The sequence below is a fragment of the Lepidochelys kempii genome, chromosome 3 (assembly GCF_965140265.1).
Source record: "Lepidochelys kempii isolate rLepKem1 chromosome 3, rLepKem1.hap2, whole genome shotgun sequence".
NCBI lineage: Eukaryota > Metazoa > Chordata > Testudines > Cheloniidae > Lepidochelys > Lepidochelys kempii.
Genome location: NC_133258.1, coordinates 55,305,473 through 55,326,778, shown reverse-complemented (window position 1 = coordinate 55,326,778; position 21,306 = coordinate 55,305,473). Strand labels below are relative to the sequence as shown.

The following is a 21,306-nucleotide window of genomic DNA, read 5'->3' as shown; positions in this document are numbered from 1 at the left end:
GACATTGTAAACAAGAAGCGGGCAGAACTATCTCCTGCAAATTTAAACAAATTTGTCTGTCTGAGCAATTGGCTGAACAAAAAGTAGGACTAAGTGGACTTGTAGGCTCTAAAGTTTTACACTGTTTTATTTTTGAATGTTTTTTTTATATTTCTACATTTGTAAGTTCAACTTTCATGATAAAGAGATACTACAGTATGTGTATTAGGTGAATTGAAAAATAATTTCTTTTTTTACAGTGCAAATATTTGTAATAAAAATACATATAAAGTGAGCACTGTATACTTTGTATTGTGTTGCAATTGAAATCAATATATTTAGAAATGTAGAAAACATCCAAAAATATTTAAATGAAATGGTATACTATTATTGTTTAATAGCGTGATTAATCATGCAATTAATCATGATTAATTTTGTTAATCACTTGACAGCCCTAGTCCTGAAGCCTCTAAATGTTTTTCATGGTGATATCCGTTTCAAAAATGTCCCTTGATACATATTTACACAGACTATAACAGCTTGAACTCTATTGAGTTAGTGGTATGCATTCTAAAATACTCTGAACTTTTAAAAACTTTAATGTGGTATTTATTTTAACTACATGTAAATACAAAAGGAAATTCACACAAAAATATAGCCCAGAACAGAAAATGAAGTAGGAGTAGTGGCTGAAACGCTGTTCTTAGCTCTCCCCATTAGGGCAAATTCTGCACTGCCTTAAATCCCATGGAACACCACTGTTGTTGAAAAATTTGGCCTAGTGTGCAATTATAGTGTACACCATCTGATGTACGAAAAAGCATTTTAGCTCCAACTCATGTGAATTCCTATATCATAAGAATTGCAATACTCAAACACAAAGGGATGAGTTAAAGATACAAACTTCTGAGCTTCAGCCTTAATTATGTTATCACTGATGCAAATTCTGCCCTCAGATAAGAGGTTTCAAAGGAAATTGCATATGTTTACCTGATGGTTGAAGTTGGCCCCAAGGCTATGGTACCAAAATTTGTAATAGTATTTTAACTTTCTTTTGTGTATGTGAATAAATCACATGTTAAATAGCAAATGCCTGTGCTGATGTGCATTAATTGTACTTCAAATAAATATTATAAATAAATGCATTTCGTGTTCAATTGCAATTGTTTCAAATTTTATATTTGGCATGCCTCATTCTAAGAGAATGTGTTTGAACAAACCAAGAAAAAAATCTACTCTTTAATGGGGCTAGATATTTTTCAAGGCAACCAAGAGTCATTTCCTTCCAGCTAAATTACTACAACATCAGCTGATGATATAAAAGGAACTTTTCAGAATTGTGTGCTGGAGTTACTGTAAATAGAAGTTGTGCACTCCTGCTCGAAATTTACTTCTTCTTAAGAAGAAATTGTTAGTTCTGAAAAAGGTAACGGAATATAGAATCTTTTACCTCTACCAAATTCAGCCCTAGTTGGTAGTAACCAAAACTTGTTACCATCTATTAAATGAACTGTCAGGTGATCTCAGTCTAGGTCCTATTGGACAAATACCCCATAACATACACATCTGTTCATTGACAAAGGAAGGATGTTAGTTTCCTGGGTTGTCAATCAACACTTTTAACAGGCACAATACGAATTTCAAAAACAAAAACAACTAAATACAATTATGCAAGTCATTGGGTTTTCTTGGGCATTTTCGGAAGTTGAGATAACAGCTACTTCCAGTAAATCATTAGCCATCAAAAGGAAGCCACTATTATAGTGATTTAATAACTTATGGTAACAAGATGTGGGTCCATAAAAGTGATCCAGGAACATAGAACTCCACCATTTCTGCTGACCATGAGAAAGGGAGAAATAGCTGTTTGTCTCTTGTTACCAGAAGTGAGACTGGATGAAAAGTACAATACACTCTGATCAGTCTGGATATTAATATTAATACCATATTTATAGTTAAGGTAAACAGGGAAAAAAGAAGGTATCACTGTGGTGTCTCCTCTTTTCTAGACTATGTACTATATGCAAAAGGTGGTGAGGTGCCTCATATTTACATTAATATACAGGGCCAGATCCTGATTTAGGTTTCTTCTCAGAGCCCTATATAGGTTCACAATCCAGTCAAGCGCTGAAACTCCAGAGGAAAAATGAAATCTTATGACAAGGAAACACCCACTCAGAAACAGCTATATACAACTGCTGAGCCTGACTCTATGGTGATCTCAAAGACATCTTACAGTACTGCCATACATAGTGATTGGACTACTGGGAAGTGTAACTGGGAGAGAAAGTGCTTCCCCTTATGTTCCACAGGGGGATGGCAGAGTGACAGTTGTGGAGAAAGCAAAGAAAGCAATGGGCTAACATTCCCCTTACTTCCACACAGCAGAGTCAAGATGTGGCACACATTTTTTAATTTGAAGTTTGATTTCTGTTTATACCACCTTTGTGTTATTGTTGAGTTAGGATTTTTCTTTAAAAGGAAGAGACTTGGTTCCCCCCACCTTACCCCCCCAAGGCTGATCTCCTAAGGAAAACTAAAAACCAATCTATTTCTGTCAGCTGTTGACAAAAACCACTGGTTTCACAGAATGTGTTGGGCTGTATTTTTTTAGGCACCAATACTTTCCATGGATTTGGCAGGCTATTGCTATTGTTATTTAGTCACTAAAAATGTTTTGCAGATGGTTAAAGCAATCTCAAATATTTGCACTACTCAATGGACTGCAGTGCCTTTTCTGCAAAGGCTGAAACTTGCTGGATATAGTTCTATAGTACTTCTACAGAAACACTGTCACATTCTATATTTGTGACTATGTAATGTGGTTATCAGGCCTTGATTATGTTGGTATCTGTTGCCTCTGTGATTTTGGACTAAAAAAACATGACTTTATCAATGTTATAGAACTATATGTGCAAGTTCAGTGGCAGTTTTTGGCTACACCAAATTTCTGAAATATCCTGGAGTGTGATGTTTAGTCCTTTGTGATGAGTGTATATTGTATGAGTGCTTTTTATTTTTTTATTGAGCAGATTTGCGCAAAAGTCTGTTGTTTTGCTTTTCAGGAGTTCATGTGAATGTTTTTCCAAGATTCAATCTATGAAGGCTGTATTCCAAGTTTCATTTTAAATTGGAAACCTAATTGCAAACCAGTGAAAATACTGGGCTTCACCTGGTTTCTGCTTAACCCACATGAAATCACAAATTTTGTCCAATTTTTAATGCAAAACCATGAATTGGTCCAAATTTACTTGAAACGTTCATGAACTATAACAAATCTTTCAATGAACCAGATCTGAGTTTAAACCTGGTCACAAAACCCATCACTAAATGTTTAAAGTAGTTTCAGTTCAAGCATTTTACAAACCTTAGAAATTAAGCAAGTGTATAGTTGTAACAGTTTTATACATTCATTATACAGTAATGTAAGACATTGCTCTATTTGATATGTTATCTCCTTAAGAAATAGGAGTGCATGGAGGTCAGAGTCAAGAATGAAAAAAGTGAGGTAAGAATGAGGACATAGAAATGTATATGCAGCAAAAACAGTTTGGAAAAGAGGCATTTCTTTGATTTTATTTAACTTGTTCATTCTAGAGTGAGATGTGGTCTCCCCCCCACTTTTTTTTTCTTTTGAACATTGTGCTGAGAGCATGAAGTTAGTGAAACGGTTTCAGCAAGTTAGTTACCTGTGAAAGTAGGGTGACCAGATGTCCCAATTTTATAGGGACAGTCCTGATTTTGGAGGGTATTTTTATATAGGCACTTATTACCCCCCACCCCCTTCCTGATTTTTTACACTTACTTTCTGGTCACCCTATGTGAAAGTAAAAATTATGAGGGCATGTAGCGGGGTGGCTACCCTGCTCCTAAAATAGAAAGGGTTAAAAGCAGCCCTGGAGAGGGCTGTGGCTGGCTGATTGGGGAAGCAGCCCCAGCTGGCCTGTATAAAAAGGCCATGAGCCAAAAACCCATGGAGTCTCTCTCCAGGCTGGGAGAGAGTAGGGCCTGCCTGGGTACTGAGGGTGGTGCAGTGCTGGGGAAGGAGCAGGCTGAGTGGGGGTGCTCCAGGCTGGCAACTCCGCAGGCTGTAGGGCCAGGTCCAAGGCCCATAGAGGTACTGGGAGGCAGAGGAAGGCAACAGGTCCAAACCCCCTTGCCTATGATGAATGGCCTTTACACTGCAGTCTGCCCCAGGGAGCGGGTGCTTGGTGATGACTAGCAGTAGCCCAGATTGAGGCAAGGTGGGGATAGTGGGTTGGGGGTTCCCCAGGAAGGGGAGACCCAGAGGCAGAGTGTAGGGGTACTGCCAGGGGGGCAGAACCCCAGAGAAAGGGGCACTGGGGTCTGTGAGGGATACTGGGGTCAAAGGCCTACAGAGGGCCCTCCATGCTGGAAAAGAGCTAATTTCCAATGACCAGCAGGAGGTGCCGCAGGGGTGAGTCTGCATTCCTTTACAGGGCAGATCTGGGAAAGGCAAAGACTGACTGGTCTTGGACTCAGAAAGAAGAGTGCATAGGCACTAGTAGGGATATAGATGAAGGATGCCAACTTTTATGTATTTGTTGCTTGTCTTATATTTTTTTCCTCATCTTTTACATTGAATACCTTGCATACATTGCAAAAGAATACTTACTTTTGTTGTAAATATAGAATGGAAAAAAATCAGGTACATGCACCAGTCTTCCATATTCGTCATCCACATTTGAAAGTTCAGGGACAATATACCCATGTATACTCAGTCATTCTGAGACAGCATGGGTGGGGGATAGCAATAGAGTGACCAAGCCAAATCTTATGTATCTGATGAATTTGTGGAGGCCATGAAGGTTGAAAACAGGTTTCATTCCACCCTTGGATTTCAGTATCAGGAAGTACCTGGAGTAAAAACTATGGAAACGGTGTTCTGGCAGAACCTCCTCCACCATTCCCAACTTCAACAGAGAGCTGACCCGTTCAATGAGCAGTGTCTCATGAGAGGGGTCCCTGGAGAAGGATGGGAGATGAGAATGTGGCATAGAGGGGAACTGGATTATGTAGCCCAATCTGATAGAGGTAATCAAGACCCAAGCACTGTAAGAGTGGGCCAGCCGGTCCCCAGGGGGACGGAGGAACGACAGGACCAGTGTTCTGGACAAAGGAGTCAAAACAAGCCTTGACCTGTGTTGAGGGAAGGCATGAGGACTGCCTGAAGCCCAAGCGCAACTGCTTCCTCTTGTGGGATTTATCCCTCTTTCTAGTGTAGTCCCATTGTTTTGGAGGAAAAGGTCGCACCCCATAGTGGCATCTTTGCCATAAGGACATGTACACCCCCAAAGTTCTCAAGCAGTTCTGTGAGGAGGAAGACTGCCAATGGCTGGCCTGCGGCTGATTCAAAGCCACCACCAGCGACCTAGCAGGTGACTTTAGCTTTGAGTGGGACAAAGAGCAGGATCTCCATGAGCGAGGAGCTTCCCACTGAGTACAAGGCCACTGATATGGGAAGAGTATCAGTGGCCTTGGAGTCAATTGGAAATGTATGCCTGCACTGTTAGAGAATTAATATATACCAATTGTGTTTGCATTTACCTCTATCTTGTTGGAAGTTTAACAATGTGATCTAACTAGCTTGTAGATGCTAAACTTCTGTTCTTGTCTATAACGTTTCATTACTATAATCTAGTGATTCAGAGATTAAAAGGGGATATAAACATTTAGATGGAACTTGTGGTGTAATATTATTGTCTTCATTTCTCTTTGAAATTTGTAGTAAACTACCTGTGAATGGTTTGATGGTTAATTGCCTTATGCTAATGAATGCAACTAAATTACCAGTGTATGCCTAGGAAACAGATTAGCTTCAAAGCAACAATATATATTGACTATTCTTCAGTCAAGGAGGCCCTGCTGTGACCCCAACTTGCTTCAGCTGCAAAGAAAGTTTGGCCTAATTCTCTTTTATCTCAGATATGCTTAAACTTTGACAGGGAAAGTTTAAGCTCGTAAAACTGAGGTCTCTGGGTCTACTCTGGATTATCCCTGCAATTCTCATGGAAGAATTTGAACAAACTCTGCACATGGACTGCCTATTGAACTATGTAGGCACCATCAGCCACCTCACCATCTCTGCCATGAAACTGGCCTACAAACTCTTTTCGTATCTATATGTATAATAATCTTTAACCATAGCATCTCTATTTTATTTTTTATTAATAAATCTTAGATTTAGTTAATAAGGATTGGCTGTAAGCATGTATTTGGGTGAGGTCTGAAATATTCATTAACTTGGTGGATAATGTATCTGATCTCTTGGGATTGGTAGAACTTTATATATGGCGAATAAGGTTTTTTGTAACCCTCACTATTAGACTTGGCTATCTGGGCGGGAGCCAAAGTCTGGATTGCTTAAAGGGAACTATATTTTGGCTTGTTGGTAACCAGTAAGGTATTACAGAAGCTGTTTGGTTACTGGTCTGTGAAATCTAATTATAGAATAAACCACCAGTTTTAGGGATTGTCTTCGCAGTTTGCCCTGATTGAGCGTTCTCAGTATAGCCCCTCCAGCGAGCATAGTCACATCAATAAACTAGGCTACGACAAAACATGATCTTGTGAGACTGCAACCACACAGAGATCTGACTCCAGCCATGGGCAGTGAGAAGGAACTGAAGGGAGTCAGGGTGGTGATGCTTCATATAGCCAGTGCAGGGGTCAGAGCCATGAGGCTCGAGCACCACCCTTCTTCAGGTACTGCTAGGCAAAAGTCTCCAGCTTCAGCACGCATGGCGTGCACACACCTAAGTGGAATACATGTCTGTATTTACCCAAAGAAGAAGCTGGCATTTTGTTATAAGATGCATCTCTTTAATAATTCCCTCCCAAAAGTGTTTAATTCCTGGACACAACCACCACATGTACAAGTATATCCCCCTTTCCACGCAATCTTTCCAACAGAATGCATTCCTAATAGCAAAAATATAAGGAACTTAACTGGAGTCAAATGTCATCTATACAGTAATTCATAACATTCTTTGTGATTATACAAGTTGAAGATGTATATGCCCTTTCCCATACAGAGACCCATTCATCTAAATAAATTTCTTTGTCCAAATCCGTCTCCCACCTTTCATCTGGGTTGTTTTCCTACCCACTTCTTTTTCAATCAAAATATCTTAGAAATGAAACTTTTTGTTCCAGCTTGCTTCTGGGTCAAATCTTCAATTGTGCTTAAAGGTCTAGATAGAGCTATTTTGTATCCAAATTTGACAATGAAATGTTTGACTTCTACATATTGAAAATATGGGATCTTTATATTATTTACAATATTACGTCTCTTGGTATGATTTCAAATCAGGACCCAGGAACAGCTGTACAAATTGAATAACCTTAGCTCTTACAGCAAATAGTCACTTTGATATTTCCTGGGGATAAATTCCTGATTATTAATTAAGTCGCTAAGGGAGAGGTCCTCTGTGATAGGAATTTAAAAAAATTATCCAAAGCTGCTAAGGTGGTCTAGATTAATGGGTTTATTTTTTGGTGACAAATTTCTTTTTAAACCCAACAACTGCTACAAGTATCTATATATGGGCTCCAGTCTTGTTTGAGTTTTACCCAGTATGTGTGTGGTTTATAGTTAACCCAACTGATCAAATCTTTTAATTGCAATGCATAATAGACTATATGAGGGAAAGCTAGCCCACCCCAATTGTAGGTCTATGCAGACCTTTAGAATGCACACTTTGTCTGCCATTTTTCCATATGAATTTTCATAGCACATCCTGCCATGTTTTTGACCAGTAAAACCAGTCAAAGGGTACACTGGTAGAGAAGAAGAATGCCAATCACTAAATACTGGATTGCATTGTGTCAAATGCATAACCAGAAAGAGAGGGCTTCATTTTCTCTTTATTCACCTTGTTATTTCTTCATGTACACAGTCTCTCTCATATTTGTACAAGTCCTGGTGATTAAGAACAATCTAATTTGGGGCAAATGGATTTTTAACCAAAGAAACACAATGAATTCTTTCCAGCAAGGAACTGTTGTAAGCTAGGACACAGACTGGAAGAAAAGGTTCAAGGTGAGGGATGCATCAAAAGCTTTAAAAATGAAATAAGATTTTCCTCATAGAAAAATAGGTATCTTTAAGACAGAGGGGCAGATCCTCAGATGGTACAGTTGTGATAGCTCTGCAGAAGTCAGTGGAGCAATGCACTTTACACAGGCTGAGGATCTGCCCCTATTTTTTTCTTTTATTTCTAATTTTCATGTATGTTAACATTTTTTCTAATAACTTATGGAGTATAAAAATGAAACCGATATGGGGTAAAATACTTGCATTTTACTCCTCTGTCTGAGTTTATTCTACAAAAATAACTGGAAAATAAACTGTTTAATGTAGTTACGGTATAATTAAGTTCAAATTGCCCCATATCCTTTCCCAGCCAGGAGGCATTATAAAACTATGGCTTGAGAAAGAGAGTATGGTTTGGAAGATAATCTAGGGATGGCGCTAAGGGAGTGCTTAGCTAAGATGTTGGTCAATGAAAAAGGTACCATAGAAATCATTAATGTGCATTATTATTATTTTTTTAAAATGTGTCCAGAATCTTTTTTATAGGATTAATTTCTAGGCCAAGGGCACAATATCCCCCCAGTTTTTAATCAGAAATTGCAAAGATTTTATGAAAAATTTGCCCCAGACCAGTTTAGAATTTGTTCCCTAGTACTTACCTTGATCCTACACATCAAGAACCTTGAAACATTAAAAACCTATTTTTAAACTTTTTTAAAAGCCTTCTTGTATGATGGTTTTACAAGGTGAATGAGATGTGGATTTAGAATGAGAGCAAACTTGTTTTCATTTGTGCCTTAATCTAGGATTAGATCAAGTAGATGTTAAAATAAAGTATACTGATAGAACAAAACTGTCTCCCTCTTCTTTGGACTAATCCTATCAGAAATAAACTGAAGTGATAATGTAACCTTTGCACACTATTTGGCTCAATGGCACGACAACAAAGTGAGTTTACAGAGCGATCTATGGCTTCATTGGGGTGCTGACAGGTTCACTGTATGTTAAAGAATAATACTTGCACTGCTCATAAAGCCAACAATCTCCAGTACTGATAAGTGCCCCTAGCAATAGTATTAGAGGAATTGAAATGACAGATCTGACCTTCTAGTCTCCTGAAATACGTCTTTCTTTGGATTACTGTGCTTGCACAGAAGGGAACAAACAGTGCAGAATAGTGGAGCACAACTTACTTCCATAAAAGGTATCCTTGTACATGAGATCAGTCCATTCCTCCTAGGTACACAGCATACATGGATGCCACAGGCTGGATTCTGCAGCCTGCCAAGTTCACTTTGCACCATTTATGCAACACAAAGTGAATTTAAAGTAGCCAGACATTTGCATTTGAGAATTCTCCCTGTGCAGGAGGAAACTCCACAAGCACAAAACTGGTGCATCTTCCTGGGCCAGCTCTCCCTTGGCTCCACTGTCCTGCGTCAAGGGGAGCAGGGGGTGGGAATAGGAGGAGAAGGAGCATGACAGAATAAGGCTTTGCTATACTTGATCCATCCCTGATGGATCTTCTACTAAGTGTAAATTAAAACCGCCCTGTTCCGCTCCATATCTTTAATTTGAGAAGGATCACACCACTGAGAATAAGGGGAGTGTGTTGGGCTTCCTGTCAGCTCCCACTCTCATTGCGCCCAAGCAGCGGTTGGACTAGCAAAAAATCAAGGCCAACAAGTTCATCCTGATAAATTTAGAGATTGAAGACTGGGTCAGTTTTAAATGTTCATCTTTACAGACTTGCATAGTCAGCATAACAGAAGTCTAAAATTTAGTTAATTCTCACACATTTATTAAAACAAAGAATAGTGGTGTCATGTGTCAAAAGTCACAGGTGCTGTTTTAAACAGTATAAAACACACACCATATTGCCTCAATTGACATTTCATGCTGTATGATAAATCCTGATGTGACAGTGATTTTTGCAGTAGTAAAATTAATTTAGTATTACAATTATTTTAATTTAGCGCCACTGCAATTTCAATCCTACTTGCTACTTACAAGTATTTAATAAAAAAAAAAAAAACTCAACCTAATGTTGTCTAGCAAGTGAGCCATTACATGTATTACCATAGCATTTACACATCAAGTCTATAAGCCATGAGTCACAGGTGTTAATACATTTATAAAGCTAGAGAACAGCAGCACTGGAATAATGGGAAATTAATTCTGCTTTACTTTTCTTAATATTCATTTGCATTGAAAAGAAAATGAATGATTAAATGATGGTACAATTCAGTTTTGGTTTTAGAAAGCCCCTTTGTCCCTTATTCCCACAAATCACCAGATGTAGCTTCTGAAGAGACTGCACCAGTTCATTACACAAGGTTTGGGCAGGCACTGGGAGGAAAGAAACTCTTCTCTTTACATTTTTCATTGCCATGTAAATAGCAAGAGATAACCAAATCACATGTGATTATGTTACAACAGCAGATAAACCCCAAAACAGTTGCTTCTATCCACAACAACAAAATGATATTTAGTGTTTGCTGCCCACTTGATATTTTTGGATTTTCAAGACCTGAAAGTCAATAAGTTTGCTATGAAAGTCAAAGTTCTACGGATCATACATTTGGGAGAAAAGTCCAATTTTTTGAAGAATATAGAAAACACTACTATTTACAAATAATAATTCAGGATGGAGGTTCAATAATTTACTATTCAGTGTTCTTAAAGCAGGACTCATATGTTCAGGGATAAGTTTCTACAAAATAAAATAAATAAATAAAATAGGGTATGTTAGCTACAAAATTGTTTTTGCCATTCTCACCTTCATATTTTCTTGTATACTATCAAGAGGCCCTGAAATGACAATTATTTTCCAGTGTACTAACCACCTACCTTTCTTCATTTAAATTCCTCTGGAAATCCCATTTCTTCTTTTCAGCCCACAAATGCTAACCTACATTAATATAATGCTATTACCATTCACCCCCATTTGTTTGAGCAAGAAAGCTCTAAGTTATCATCACACTGGTCTCACGGTGTGTGCTGCCCTTTATTAAGATTGTGAGCTCCTTTGGGTAAGGACTGTGTCTTTATTTGTGTTGTATATGGCATATAAATAATACATATTTAAAAATCAATGGTCCATAAACCATAATGTTATCTTTTGGGCTGCTAGACATATGATAAATGCAGGATGGTTTAACCTGCTCTGACTACTTGGCATTTGGCTTCTGTCAGAAATCAGATCCAATGCAGTCAGAGCAGTGTTGTGTGATATGCAAAAACACCATACCCCACAGATTCAGGAATCTTCTGCCCACCAGTGATTGATCTCGGGTGAATTGCAAGTCATATACTGAGGCTTAGGATACTGGAAGGAGAACAGTGTCCATTTGCCCTGTTAGCCAGAGAAAGAGCACTATGTCAGTAGCCCTCCAAAGAACAATAGAAGTTAAAGGTGGAAAAAACAACCTAATCCACCTCAATCAGTATAAATTATTCCCTACACTCTCTCTCTCTCAGTGCTTTGCCCAATCTAGTTTTAAGTTGCTCAAGGTGAGGGTCCTCTATTTCCTTTTGAAAACTTCTCGATAGTCAAACATTCTCCAACTACCATCTATGTATATTGTAACTTCCATTAGGTGCAAAACATGCCTTCTGCGTTTTGTTCCAAGCCGAGCATACTGTCAGCATTTAAATAGGGAATAAATTGAATAACTACTGGTTCTTAATTAATGTCTAAAGTGGCAAATTTAGACATATTGACTCAGTTTGCACAATGAAGAACTGTTACGACCAGGGTGTGCATGTTTTCACATGGTCACCTTAAAATGAAGGGAAGCTGAACTAAGAGTGGCACCAGCAGCTGGAATCACGTCCCTATGTCCAAACAAAGTTTATTCATAAGACTCAAGGAGACCATGGCACAGCTGCAAGGGAAATACTTATAAGTCAACAAGCACTTCAGAGCAGAAGAATGGGAACATAACCAAAGGACTGAGAACTCTCTATAGAGTTAGAAAAAAACCTTAACGTCAACAAGTCATTTTTCAGAAAACTGAGATTGAATTGTCTGATCTCATAATTTTTAATGATTGCAGATGTTGATGTTTACTTCTGTTATTTATTACCATTACTGGATAATACAACATCTCTCTCTCTCTCTCTCTGTTCCTAAACCAATAACTTTAAATGTGACCTAATTTTCCTGATCTATAAACACCATTTTCTTTTAAAGCATTAACAGTGGAAAATTGACTGGTACTTTTGAAGAGGAGTGGTAGCTGGTTACACCCCAGCCCTTAAAAAGGAGAGCATAGCTCATAAGTAGTCTGTACTTTCCTTAGCTCAGAAGCTATATCCTCCATTGTCTGCCTTCAACATGATTTTCCATTGGGCAATGTTAGGTACTTATATGTCCCTCATAACCACAGGACCTGAGCACCACACAATCTTTAATGCATTTATTCCCACAAACACACTTGCGTGTGTGTTAGGGAAGTACCATTATCTCCCTTTTGCAGATGGGGAATGAGGCACAGAGAGACTAAGGCCCAGACCCACAAAAGGGACTTGGCCTTTGCCATGTTGAGCATCACAACACCTAACTTTCATGTGACTAGAAAAAACACAGGATCACCACTACAATGCACAAAGCCTGAGTTAGGGACCTACACTCCCTATACCATGAATGGAGAGAGATAGGCACCTTAGGATGCCATCCACAAAGCCAGCATGATAGGCAGGGAGCTGCCTAAGTTAGCCAATGAGAAATCACAACAACTAGGGTGTGTACTAAGCCCTGCTCCTCTTCCAGAGGTAGCTCCTGAAGTCTGGGCTGCAGGGAGGCACCTATCTCTGCTTGTGATTCACAAATCAGGGAAAGACAGGCATTTGCCTATTAAATCATGTGCAGGGCCAGATCCAATAGGCATGCTCAGCGGCCACCTCATTCCCCACAAAATGGCAGGGGGTAGCGAGGAGGAAGGGGGAAGAGAAAGATGTCCCTTAAACCTTGTGGTCAGGGTGCACCCTTAAGATGTGGGAGAGTCCCAGTTTGCAAGTCCCCACGCTGCCTGATGAGGAGAAGAGGTTGAACTGGGGTCTGCCACCTCTCAGGTAAATGTTCTAATCATCAGGCTACACAGTCATTCTAATTTTTTCTCTGACCCAAATAATATTTAATTATTGAATCATTTCATTAAAGCAGAACTACTTAAAAAGGAGAGATTGAGGGCACCCCACATCAGAATACCCCAGAACCAATGGGTAAAGCACTCACTTGAGAGATGGCTGATCTCTATTCAAACCCCTTCTCCTCATCAAACAGCAGTGGGGGTCCCCAGGTGAGTACGCTAGCCACTAGGCTAAAGGTTATAAGGGAGGTCTGCCTCTAGCTTCCCACCCTTCACCTCCCTGGCTGTTTTCTGTGGAATTAGGTGGTCACCTGCTAAATGTTATATGTAACTACATACAGTGATCTCCATTAAAAAGTCAGTTTATGTCAACAGACATAACATATAAGAGATAATATAGTAAATGTTGATTTTTGCACCCCTTATAGTAATTACATAATTTTACACGTTTGCAAATTGATTGGTAATTAAAATATATCTCCAAACTAATTATTTATATTCTCACCAAGTAGGACATGCTGTGTAAATAAAAAGCTGCCAGTTACCATGGAGGTAAGGAATACACACCATGTTAGTGCCCTGTAACTTGAAGCTTTACCAAGTATTTTTATCATGCTAAACACTGTAGGGTTAACATAAAACTTATCTACATACACATATCCTAACACAACATGCTGGGAACACTGCGAACATTTTATGATGTCTAATTAATATGAACCATATTGTTAAGTCCTTATTCTACCATAGCAGAACATAGAGTTTTGTCTGTGAAAGAGCAAAGGACTTCAGAACTAGGCCCTATGTGAGGACAGAAGTTATCTCAAGTATCATAGGTTGAAAACATCTAACCACAAAAAACTGCACAAATGAAGTGATTCACCTTTTTACCTTCTTCTCCTTTATTACCCTCAAAGCCACGTTCTCCCTGTTACGAAAACAAATCACAAGATTGTTTGACAGGAAATTTTAAGCAAATGTCATATACATAAACAATCTACACAATTTCTATTGCATTTAATTGTATTTCAGGTTAAAAATAAGGCTTGACAATACTACACAACTTGGATACTGAATATCTTTTCAGCACATCAAAAGATCTGAAACTTATGTGGAAAACTGGAATGGTTTTCTGTGGTTTTGGCAGCTAACTCTGTTTATAGACCATTGAAGTTAGTCCAGTCATCCCAGTCCTCATTCTGAAAATCAATGTTTTATTTATTTTATTTAAATTTATAAGTGTGACTTGCCAGGTGTCAAGGTGCTGTTCAATCATTGTATATACAAAGCTTATTCAACCAAGAAGAGCTCTCTATGAAAAACCTTCAGAATGATTTCAGCTTTGCAGCATATGCTGAAGGTCATTATATCCAAGCTCAGATGGATCCAAAGGGAAGTGGATTCCTGATTTGAGTATCCTTCACCAAAAAAGACCAGTTACCATTTTCCTCCCATTTAAATTATGGAATTCTTAGAGCAAGTGCTGTACCTGAACATAATAGCTCTGGTCTCTAATGTAGTCAAGATGCAAACTAACAAAACCAACATCTTTAATTTACCCAGATATTAATGTATATGTAACAGGTTCCCCCCGGGGTGCCGCCTAGAACTGGGGTGTGACGGGTTTGGGCCCTTGGGGTGTCACCTTATGTGCTGGGATGCCACTGAGTCAGCCTATTCTGCCACCCTGAGTCCCCTTTACCTGGCCTTGCCATGTTAGGCTGACAAGCCTCTTCCAGCCACGCACACAGGCAGGGCCACATCCAGCTGCACAGAGAGATAGAGATCCGTTCTGGAAAAATTCAACCTTGGGGGCTCACCCCAACACTCTGGTGCCCACTCCCTTTAAGGGTACAAACCCAAAGGTTTTATGAAATGAAATTCGCCCCCTCTCCCAATGTGGAGGGAGATATGCACAACTTCTTGCCCCCCAGTTAGAAATTACATAAACTGGGTTATATTACAAATGAGAAAAAAGTTTATTAACTACAAAAGGTAAACTAAGTGAATATAAGAGATAACAGACAGAACAAAGCAGATTACTGACCAAATAAAGTGTAATACGCAAGCTAAGCTCAATATACTTAAGAAACAAGTTATAACATGTAAATTCTCACCCTAAATGTTATTTTAGGCAGGTTGCAAAGTTTCTGTGGTTCAGAGTTCCATTTATATTCCTTTTCAGACTGGACCCCTGACTCAGTCTGGACACCCCCCTTGCCTTCCCTTCAGGTGGTTTTAGCAGACTTTCTTCTTGGGCAGACAGGCCATGGGGAGGAGGAGTCCCATTTGCCTCCCTCCCCACCCTTAAATAGGATTTAGATAAGGTGGGAATTCTTTGTTTCCCAAAATTGACCCTTCCTCCCCCTTTCCTTCCTGTGAAAAGTTACAAGAAGCCCCAGGTAATGTTTAGTATCAGGTGACAAGACCACCTGGCTCTGTAGTATCACAGCATTCATGAGACAGTGGCAATATGGAACACCAACACGAAGGCCAAAGCCTTTTCATAGTCCATTGTCCTGTCTGACTTTTCCATTGTTGTACTGGAAGTGTTAGCAGTGAGCGTCACCTGAAGTAGCATAGTTGAAATACAGATACATAGTCAATATTCCTAACTTCAGATATAGAAATGACACAGGCATACAAATTAGATAATCACCTTCAGTAGATTATAACCTTTCCAATGATATCTTACAAGACCCATCTTGCATAAAGTACTTCTTGGTTATGTCATATTCATATCATAATCATATTTCATATGGAGTGAAACGTCACATGGGACACCACTGAGCCCCCTTTCCCACTAGCCTGGACTCCCACACACTGCTGTGAGAAGCCGCAGACGTGCTCCTGGTCTCACACTTTCCCCAGCACACAGGTAGGGACACACCCAGTTGTAATAACACACAGAATGGCTTTCTGACCAACCTCTGCATGGGAAGGCTATGCAGCTAGGGTACTTACCAGTTTCTCAGGCACACACCCCCTTTCAGACACACCACATCTGTGCTCTCTAGAGTGGAATCTATCCCGTTTAGCTGTGGGCTCACAGCTAACAGCCAGAACAGTCCTTTTACTGGTAGGCACTATGCCTCCCTCTTTGAATTGGGCTTGCCTGCAGCTGCAGAGTTCCTGAAATCCTCACCCACCTCAGCGGTCTCTAGGATTCCATTCCCCCACCTCTGGACTTCCCTCTAGGACACATCTTCCTATGCATTCTAGAGTGAGGTGTCCCTTGCTCAAATGCAACCTGCTGGCATCCAGCAACTGGGACCATCTTCTCACTGATAGGCAATACACTCTCGTCCCCCTTTGAGGAAAAGCTGCTTTTAGCCACCGGGCAGTAGGAGCTGGTCTCAAACACACCCACCCCTGGTAGCAGACTGTTTTCCATGGCTGCAGAGGAATTAAAGAGACACTCTCCCATTCTCCAAACAGTTCCTAAGATTTCATCCTTTCCCTCTGGGGTTTCAGCACAATATTGCTCCTTGCTGCTGACAGACCCCTTGACAGCCTGAGCTACACTGAAAAAGTCATTCCCAAGTAACAATTGTGTTGGGTTACCACGTATTGCATCCACAGTTAATTCAGCTTCCAAATCCCCAGCTTCTATGTGCACTTTAGCCAATGGCACAAGGATTTTGTGACCTCCTACTACAAAGGCTCTGCCATCTGCCCTGGCGGTATGCCTTTCTCCTGAACAAGGTCTCTTCTGACCACAGAAATTTCTGCACCTGTATCCCTCCACCAAGATTGTTCCTTGCCAATAATTCTGACAGTCCCTATGTGCTTCCTGCCTGGCTGTGCAGAAGCTACTTTTACAAATCCTGTATGGTAAGTGGCAATTGCCTGAGGTGCCTCTGTACTCTGGGTAGCAGCATTCCCATGAGTTGCTTGTTGCCTGTTCCCACTCAGCACAGGGCATTTATTCCTAAGGTGCTCAATGGAATTACAATGATCATACCTTCCGGGCTCTTCTGTTTTTACAGGGGACTTGGGGCAAGGACAAGAGGAATGGATTTGGGGAGATGAGCATCCAGCCTCCCATTCACCCTTACTTTCTCCAGGAATAAAGCAGAACCCTGTTTCCCTCCAAACTTAACCCTCTCTGCCTGTGATTTATTTCTAATAGATACTTGGGTTTGTTCAAATTGATCAGCTAGAGTAGCAGATTCATCAACAGTCTTTACCTTTTTATCCCATAAACACTGTTTTACATCATCGTTACATAAATTCAGGAAATGTTCCTGAGCAACAAGATCACACATTTCTTCAAAGCTTGTAATATCTTTTCCCCTTACCCACTTATCCATCAAATCTCTCATCTGGTTTACATATGACACATTACTCATTCCCCAGCACCTCTCTTAAGGCTTCAAAATTTTATTCTATATGTTTCAGGTGTAATCTGAAACGGTTTTAAAACTATTTCCTTGAATTTACCATAATCTGAAGCATCTCCAATTGGCATCTTATTGGATATATCCAGTGCTCTCCCAGACAACTTTGCAACCAAAGTGGGCATCCTTTGGTCTTCAGGAATCTCATGAAGTACACACAGCCTCTCAAAGGTGATGAAGTATTCAGCAATGTCCCCTGTCTTGTTGTACACAGGACACAATTGTTCCCATTTGTGGATTTTCGGAGAGGTGGGACTCCCTGGTGTATGGGGGTGCTGGTTCTGCTTCTTTATCAAGTCAAGTTCATGCTTCCTTTCTTTTTCCCCTCTCCTCCATGACTAGATTCCAGGCCTCCATTTCATTGTCTTGCAGTTCCAGGGCTCTCTGGTGTGCAGCTTTTTGCTTGGCCTCTTCTGCTTGTATGGTTCTCCGGTGTGCAGTTTCTTGCGCATTAATCTCCATTTATTTTAATCCATTTGTCTTCTGTGCTCCTTCTCCCTCTCTTCTGCCTGCAATCTGCCATGCTCCAGCTTCTTGCTAGATTCACTTTCACTCATTTTCCTGTTTTTCTGTCCATACTTCCCTTGCCCAAAATAAGCAAACAGAAAATAAACTGGTAATCACTTTGACGGACCTCTAGCCACCATACTTAAAACTCTGTGCCACTGTGATGGGTACCCCTCCGAGATGCCGCCTGGAACTGGGGTACCACTGAGCCACCTGACCGACCAGCCTGGGTTCCCATTCACTCTACAATGCTGTGACAAGCTGCAGACATGCTCCCAGTCTCACACTTTCATCAGCCCACAGATAGAGACACACCCAGCTGCAATAACATGTAGACAAGCTTTTTGATCAGCCCCAGCATCAGAAGGCTACTCAGCTAGGGCACTTGCCAGCTTCCCATGTGCATTCCCCTCTCTGGAGGGTAAATCCAAAATTATACTGTCTTGTGCTGCACAAAAAACTGTACAGCATAAGTTCATAAAATTCGCCCTCTCCCTCAATGTGGAGAGAGACAGGCAACAGCTTTCTGCCCAAGTATGATTTCCACACACTGGTTTTAGACAAAACAAAACCAAGTTTATTAACTACAAAAGATAGGTTTTAAGTGATTATAAGGGATAGCAAACAGATCAAAGCAGATTACCTCGCAAATAAAATAAAAATCTAAGCTTAATATACTAAAGAGATTGGATACGAGTAGCAAATTCTCACCCTAAATGATGATTTAAGCCATCTGCAGAGATTCTTAAAAAGCAAGCTACGCTTGCTTGCAGCTTAAAACCTCAGGTATTCCTTTCACAGGCTAGAAATCCCTCTAGCCTGGGTTCAGCCCTCCCCCCAGTTCAGTCCTTCTTCCTCAGGTATTTTCAGGAGTTTCCTTGGGTGAGGAGTCAGTGAAGAACCACAATGATATCACTCCCCTGCTTTAAATAGCTTTTGCATATGGCAGGAACCCTTTGTCTCCAGGCTTAGTTCCCACGCCTTTTAGTGGAAAAACACTGGTATTCCAAGATGGAGTCTAGTACCAGGTGACCTGGTCACATGACCACGTAGGGTCACATCAGCCATAACTCCTGTTTTTTGCATCCTCAAGAAGGCCCCCCAGTGGGAGATTAGCTTCTTCTAAAACCTATTATTCTCCCTAATGGCCCTTCCCAGTCAGCCATCTAGACTGACTGCATTCTGCCTAATGGGTGTTCCCCAGGTGTAAGCACATTTTAATAGATGCACAGACAATATTCCTAACTTCAGATATCAAAATAATACTTGCATACAAATATGATAATCATATTCAGTAAATCATAACCTTTTCAATGATATCTTACATGACCTATCTTGCACAAAATACATCATAGTTATGCCATAATCATACCATAATGATATTACTATGAAGAATATGGGGTGCAATGCCACAGTATACACCCATCTTTAATGAGAAATGCAATCAAAGTTCTATTTTTCATATAGGAACAGGCAAACTACCTCATCCAAATACAGTTTCCATGCTCCACCTCCCCCAAAACCATCTCGCAGGAAGTGGTTCTCATTCCATCTTCCTTTCTTAGCATCTACATCCATAGTGTTGATATGGCATACATGAACTCTATAGGTCTGGAGATCAAGAAAATGGAAATCTCCCAAATCGCAGCATATAGTATTTCTCTCATTTTACTGTAAAAATTCCCCATTTTGATTTTGTCCTCTCTACCCCCCCTAAGTTCACCTTTTGCAGAGTTCCATTCCCTTATATAGAAGCTTAACGTTTAAATGAGGGTAGGTGAAACAGTAGGCTACAACATGCAAGCTTCCTGTTTACAGTATGTTGCCAAATAATTCAGTTGACACAGCATCATGAGCTACATCTGAGAATCAATTTCAAAGTTTTGAGATGCACAGATTCATATACCAGCAAATAGTTCTGGGCTTTCCAGCAGCTGTTTGTGGTGGCTGCATTATGCTTACTGTTTTGGCTGATGTGGTTGGTGAAGTCAACAGCTTAGATGTCAGTTTTAGTAATGTGTCTAAGATAAAGTACGCAGAACTTAGTCCAGGTACAATAGCAGCCCGTGCTTTTCTGTTGGAAAATGTGCATGTGGTGTTTTTTAAAATAATTTAGAAATGTTTCTTCATTTTTGTTTCTCTGATATAAATTCTGATATATATGTCCCATTACACACCTTTGATATATTCCTACAAAAAAGGCATTGCCTCCATTTAGCTTCATCAGATGTAAGATTGCAACTCTCGTTTTCACAGTCACAAAATGTCAAATTCATCACATAAGTTCCCAAAACAAATTAGATGCCTGTGCAAATAAAGTGTGTGTGGGTGTTCTACTGGAAGAGCAGCTTTTCCAGTAGCAATTGAACTAATTCTCAATTTTCCCTATGGCTAGAATCTGAGGTCTTAGATTTTATCAAAACACTGTAGTTCAAATATCTAGGATGCTACCGGCATTATTTAATTTCAATAATATCCCTGGTGCATTATGTGTTTTCCAAACATTTGGAAGACACAATCTCTATCCAGAGGAGCTTACAGTTAAGCAAACATGGACAGCAGGTAAGGGGATAGTGGAATAAATATACAGTTTCAATATCAAATAAAAATAAATAGGATAGGAAAGTTATACCCAACTTACTCAAGCATGAAAGCATCCAATAGCAATTTTCTTGGAGGCAAAAAAACTGAGTATCATGAAATATGTGGTCAGACAATAAGACTAGATGACAAGTGGAAGTAAATCACATAACAGTTCTGGGCTCATCATGCATTTATTCCCCACTGTGATTATTAATTGCCTACAATATGTTTTTCTTAGCAACAGTATATTTAGAGATGTTCATGCAAATGAACATTTGCAGGATATCCAAAAGACTCTCTCTCCTCGCTTTCCACACTCAGATCCCTTTAAATATCTAGCCCTGTTCTTTCAAAGAGAGTTTTAATAGTACTGTGTTTGTAGAATAATTTGTTATTTCTAGTTTTTAAAGCCTGGTCTACACACAGAGTTGTACTGAAAGAATTAAAGGAGTGATTTTATATCATTTTAGTAAAACCAATGCAATTTTCTGCATACACACTCTGATATCCATTTTAGCCAGGCTTATTGCAGGTGCAAGATAAACAGATATAAACGAGCCCACATACAAAGTTGCACTGGTTTAACAAAACCAGTTTAGTTTACCCCTAAAGCACATGTTCCAAAATGCTAGCGTACACAGGAGCGCACCCACCACATGACTGGAAGTAGCCATTTCTGAACTGGTTTAGA

The 21,306-nt window shown here is 39.9% G+C and overlaps 1 protein-coding gene across 1 annotated transcript in view; it reads right to left on the bottom strand.

Moving 5' to 3' along the window:
• Nucleotides 1-21,306, bottom strand: part of COL19A1 (collagen type XIX alpha 1 chain) — a 337,043-nt gene that overhangs the window by 215,954 nt on the left and 99,783 nt on the right. Inside the window, exon 12 of the mRNA XM_073336362.1 lies at nt 14,009-14,053. Within this exon, the coding sequence (XP_073192463.1) occupies nt 14,009-14,053 (45 nt within the window). The remainder of the gene's footprint in view (nt 1-14,008; nt 14,054-21,306) is intronic.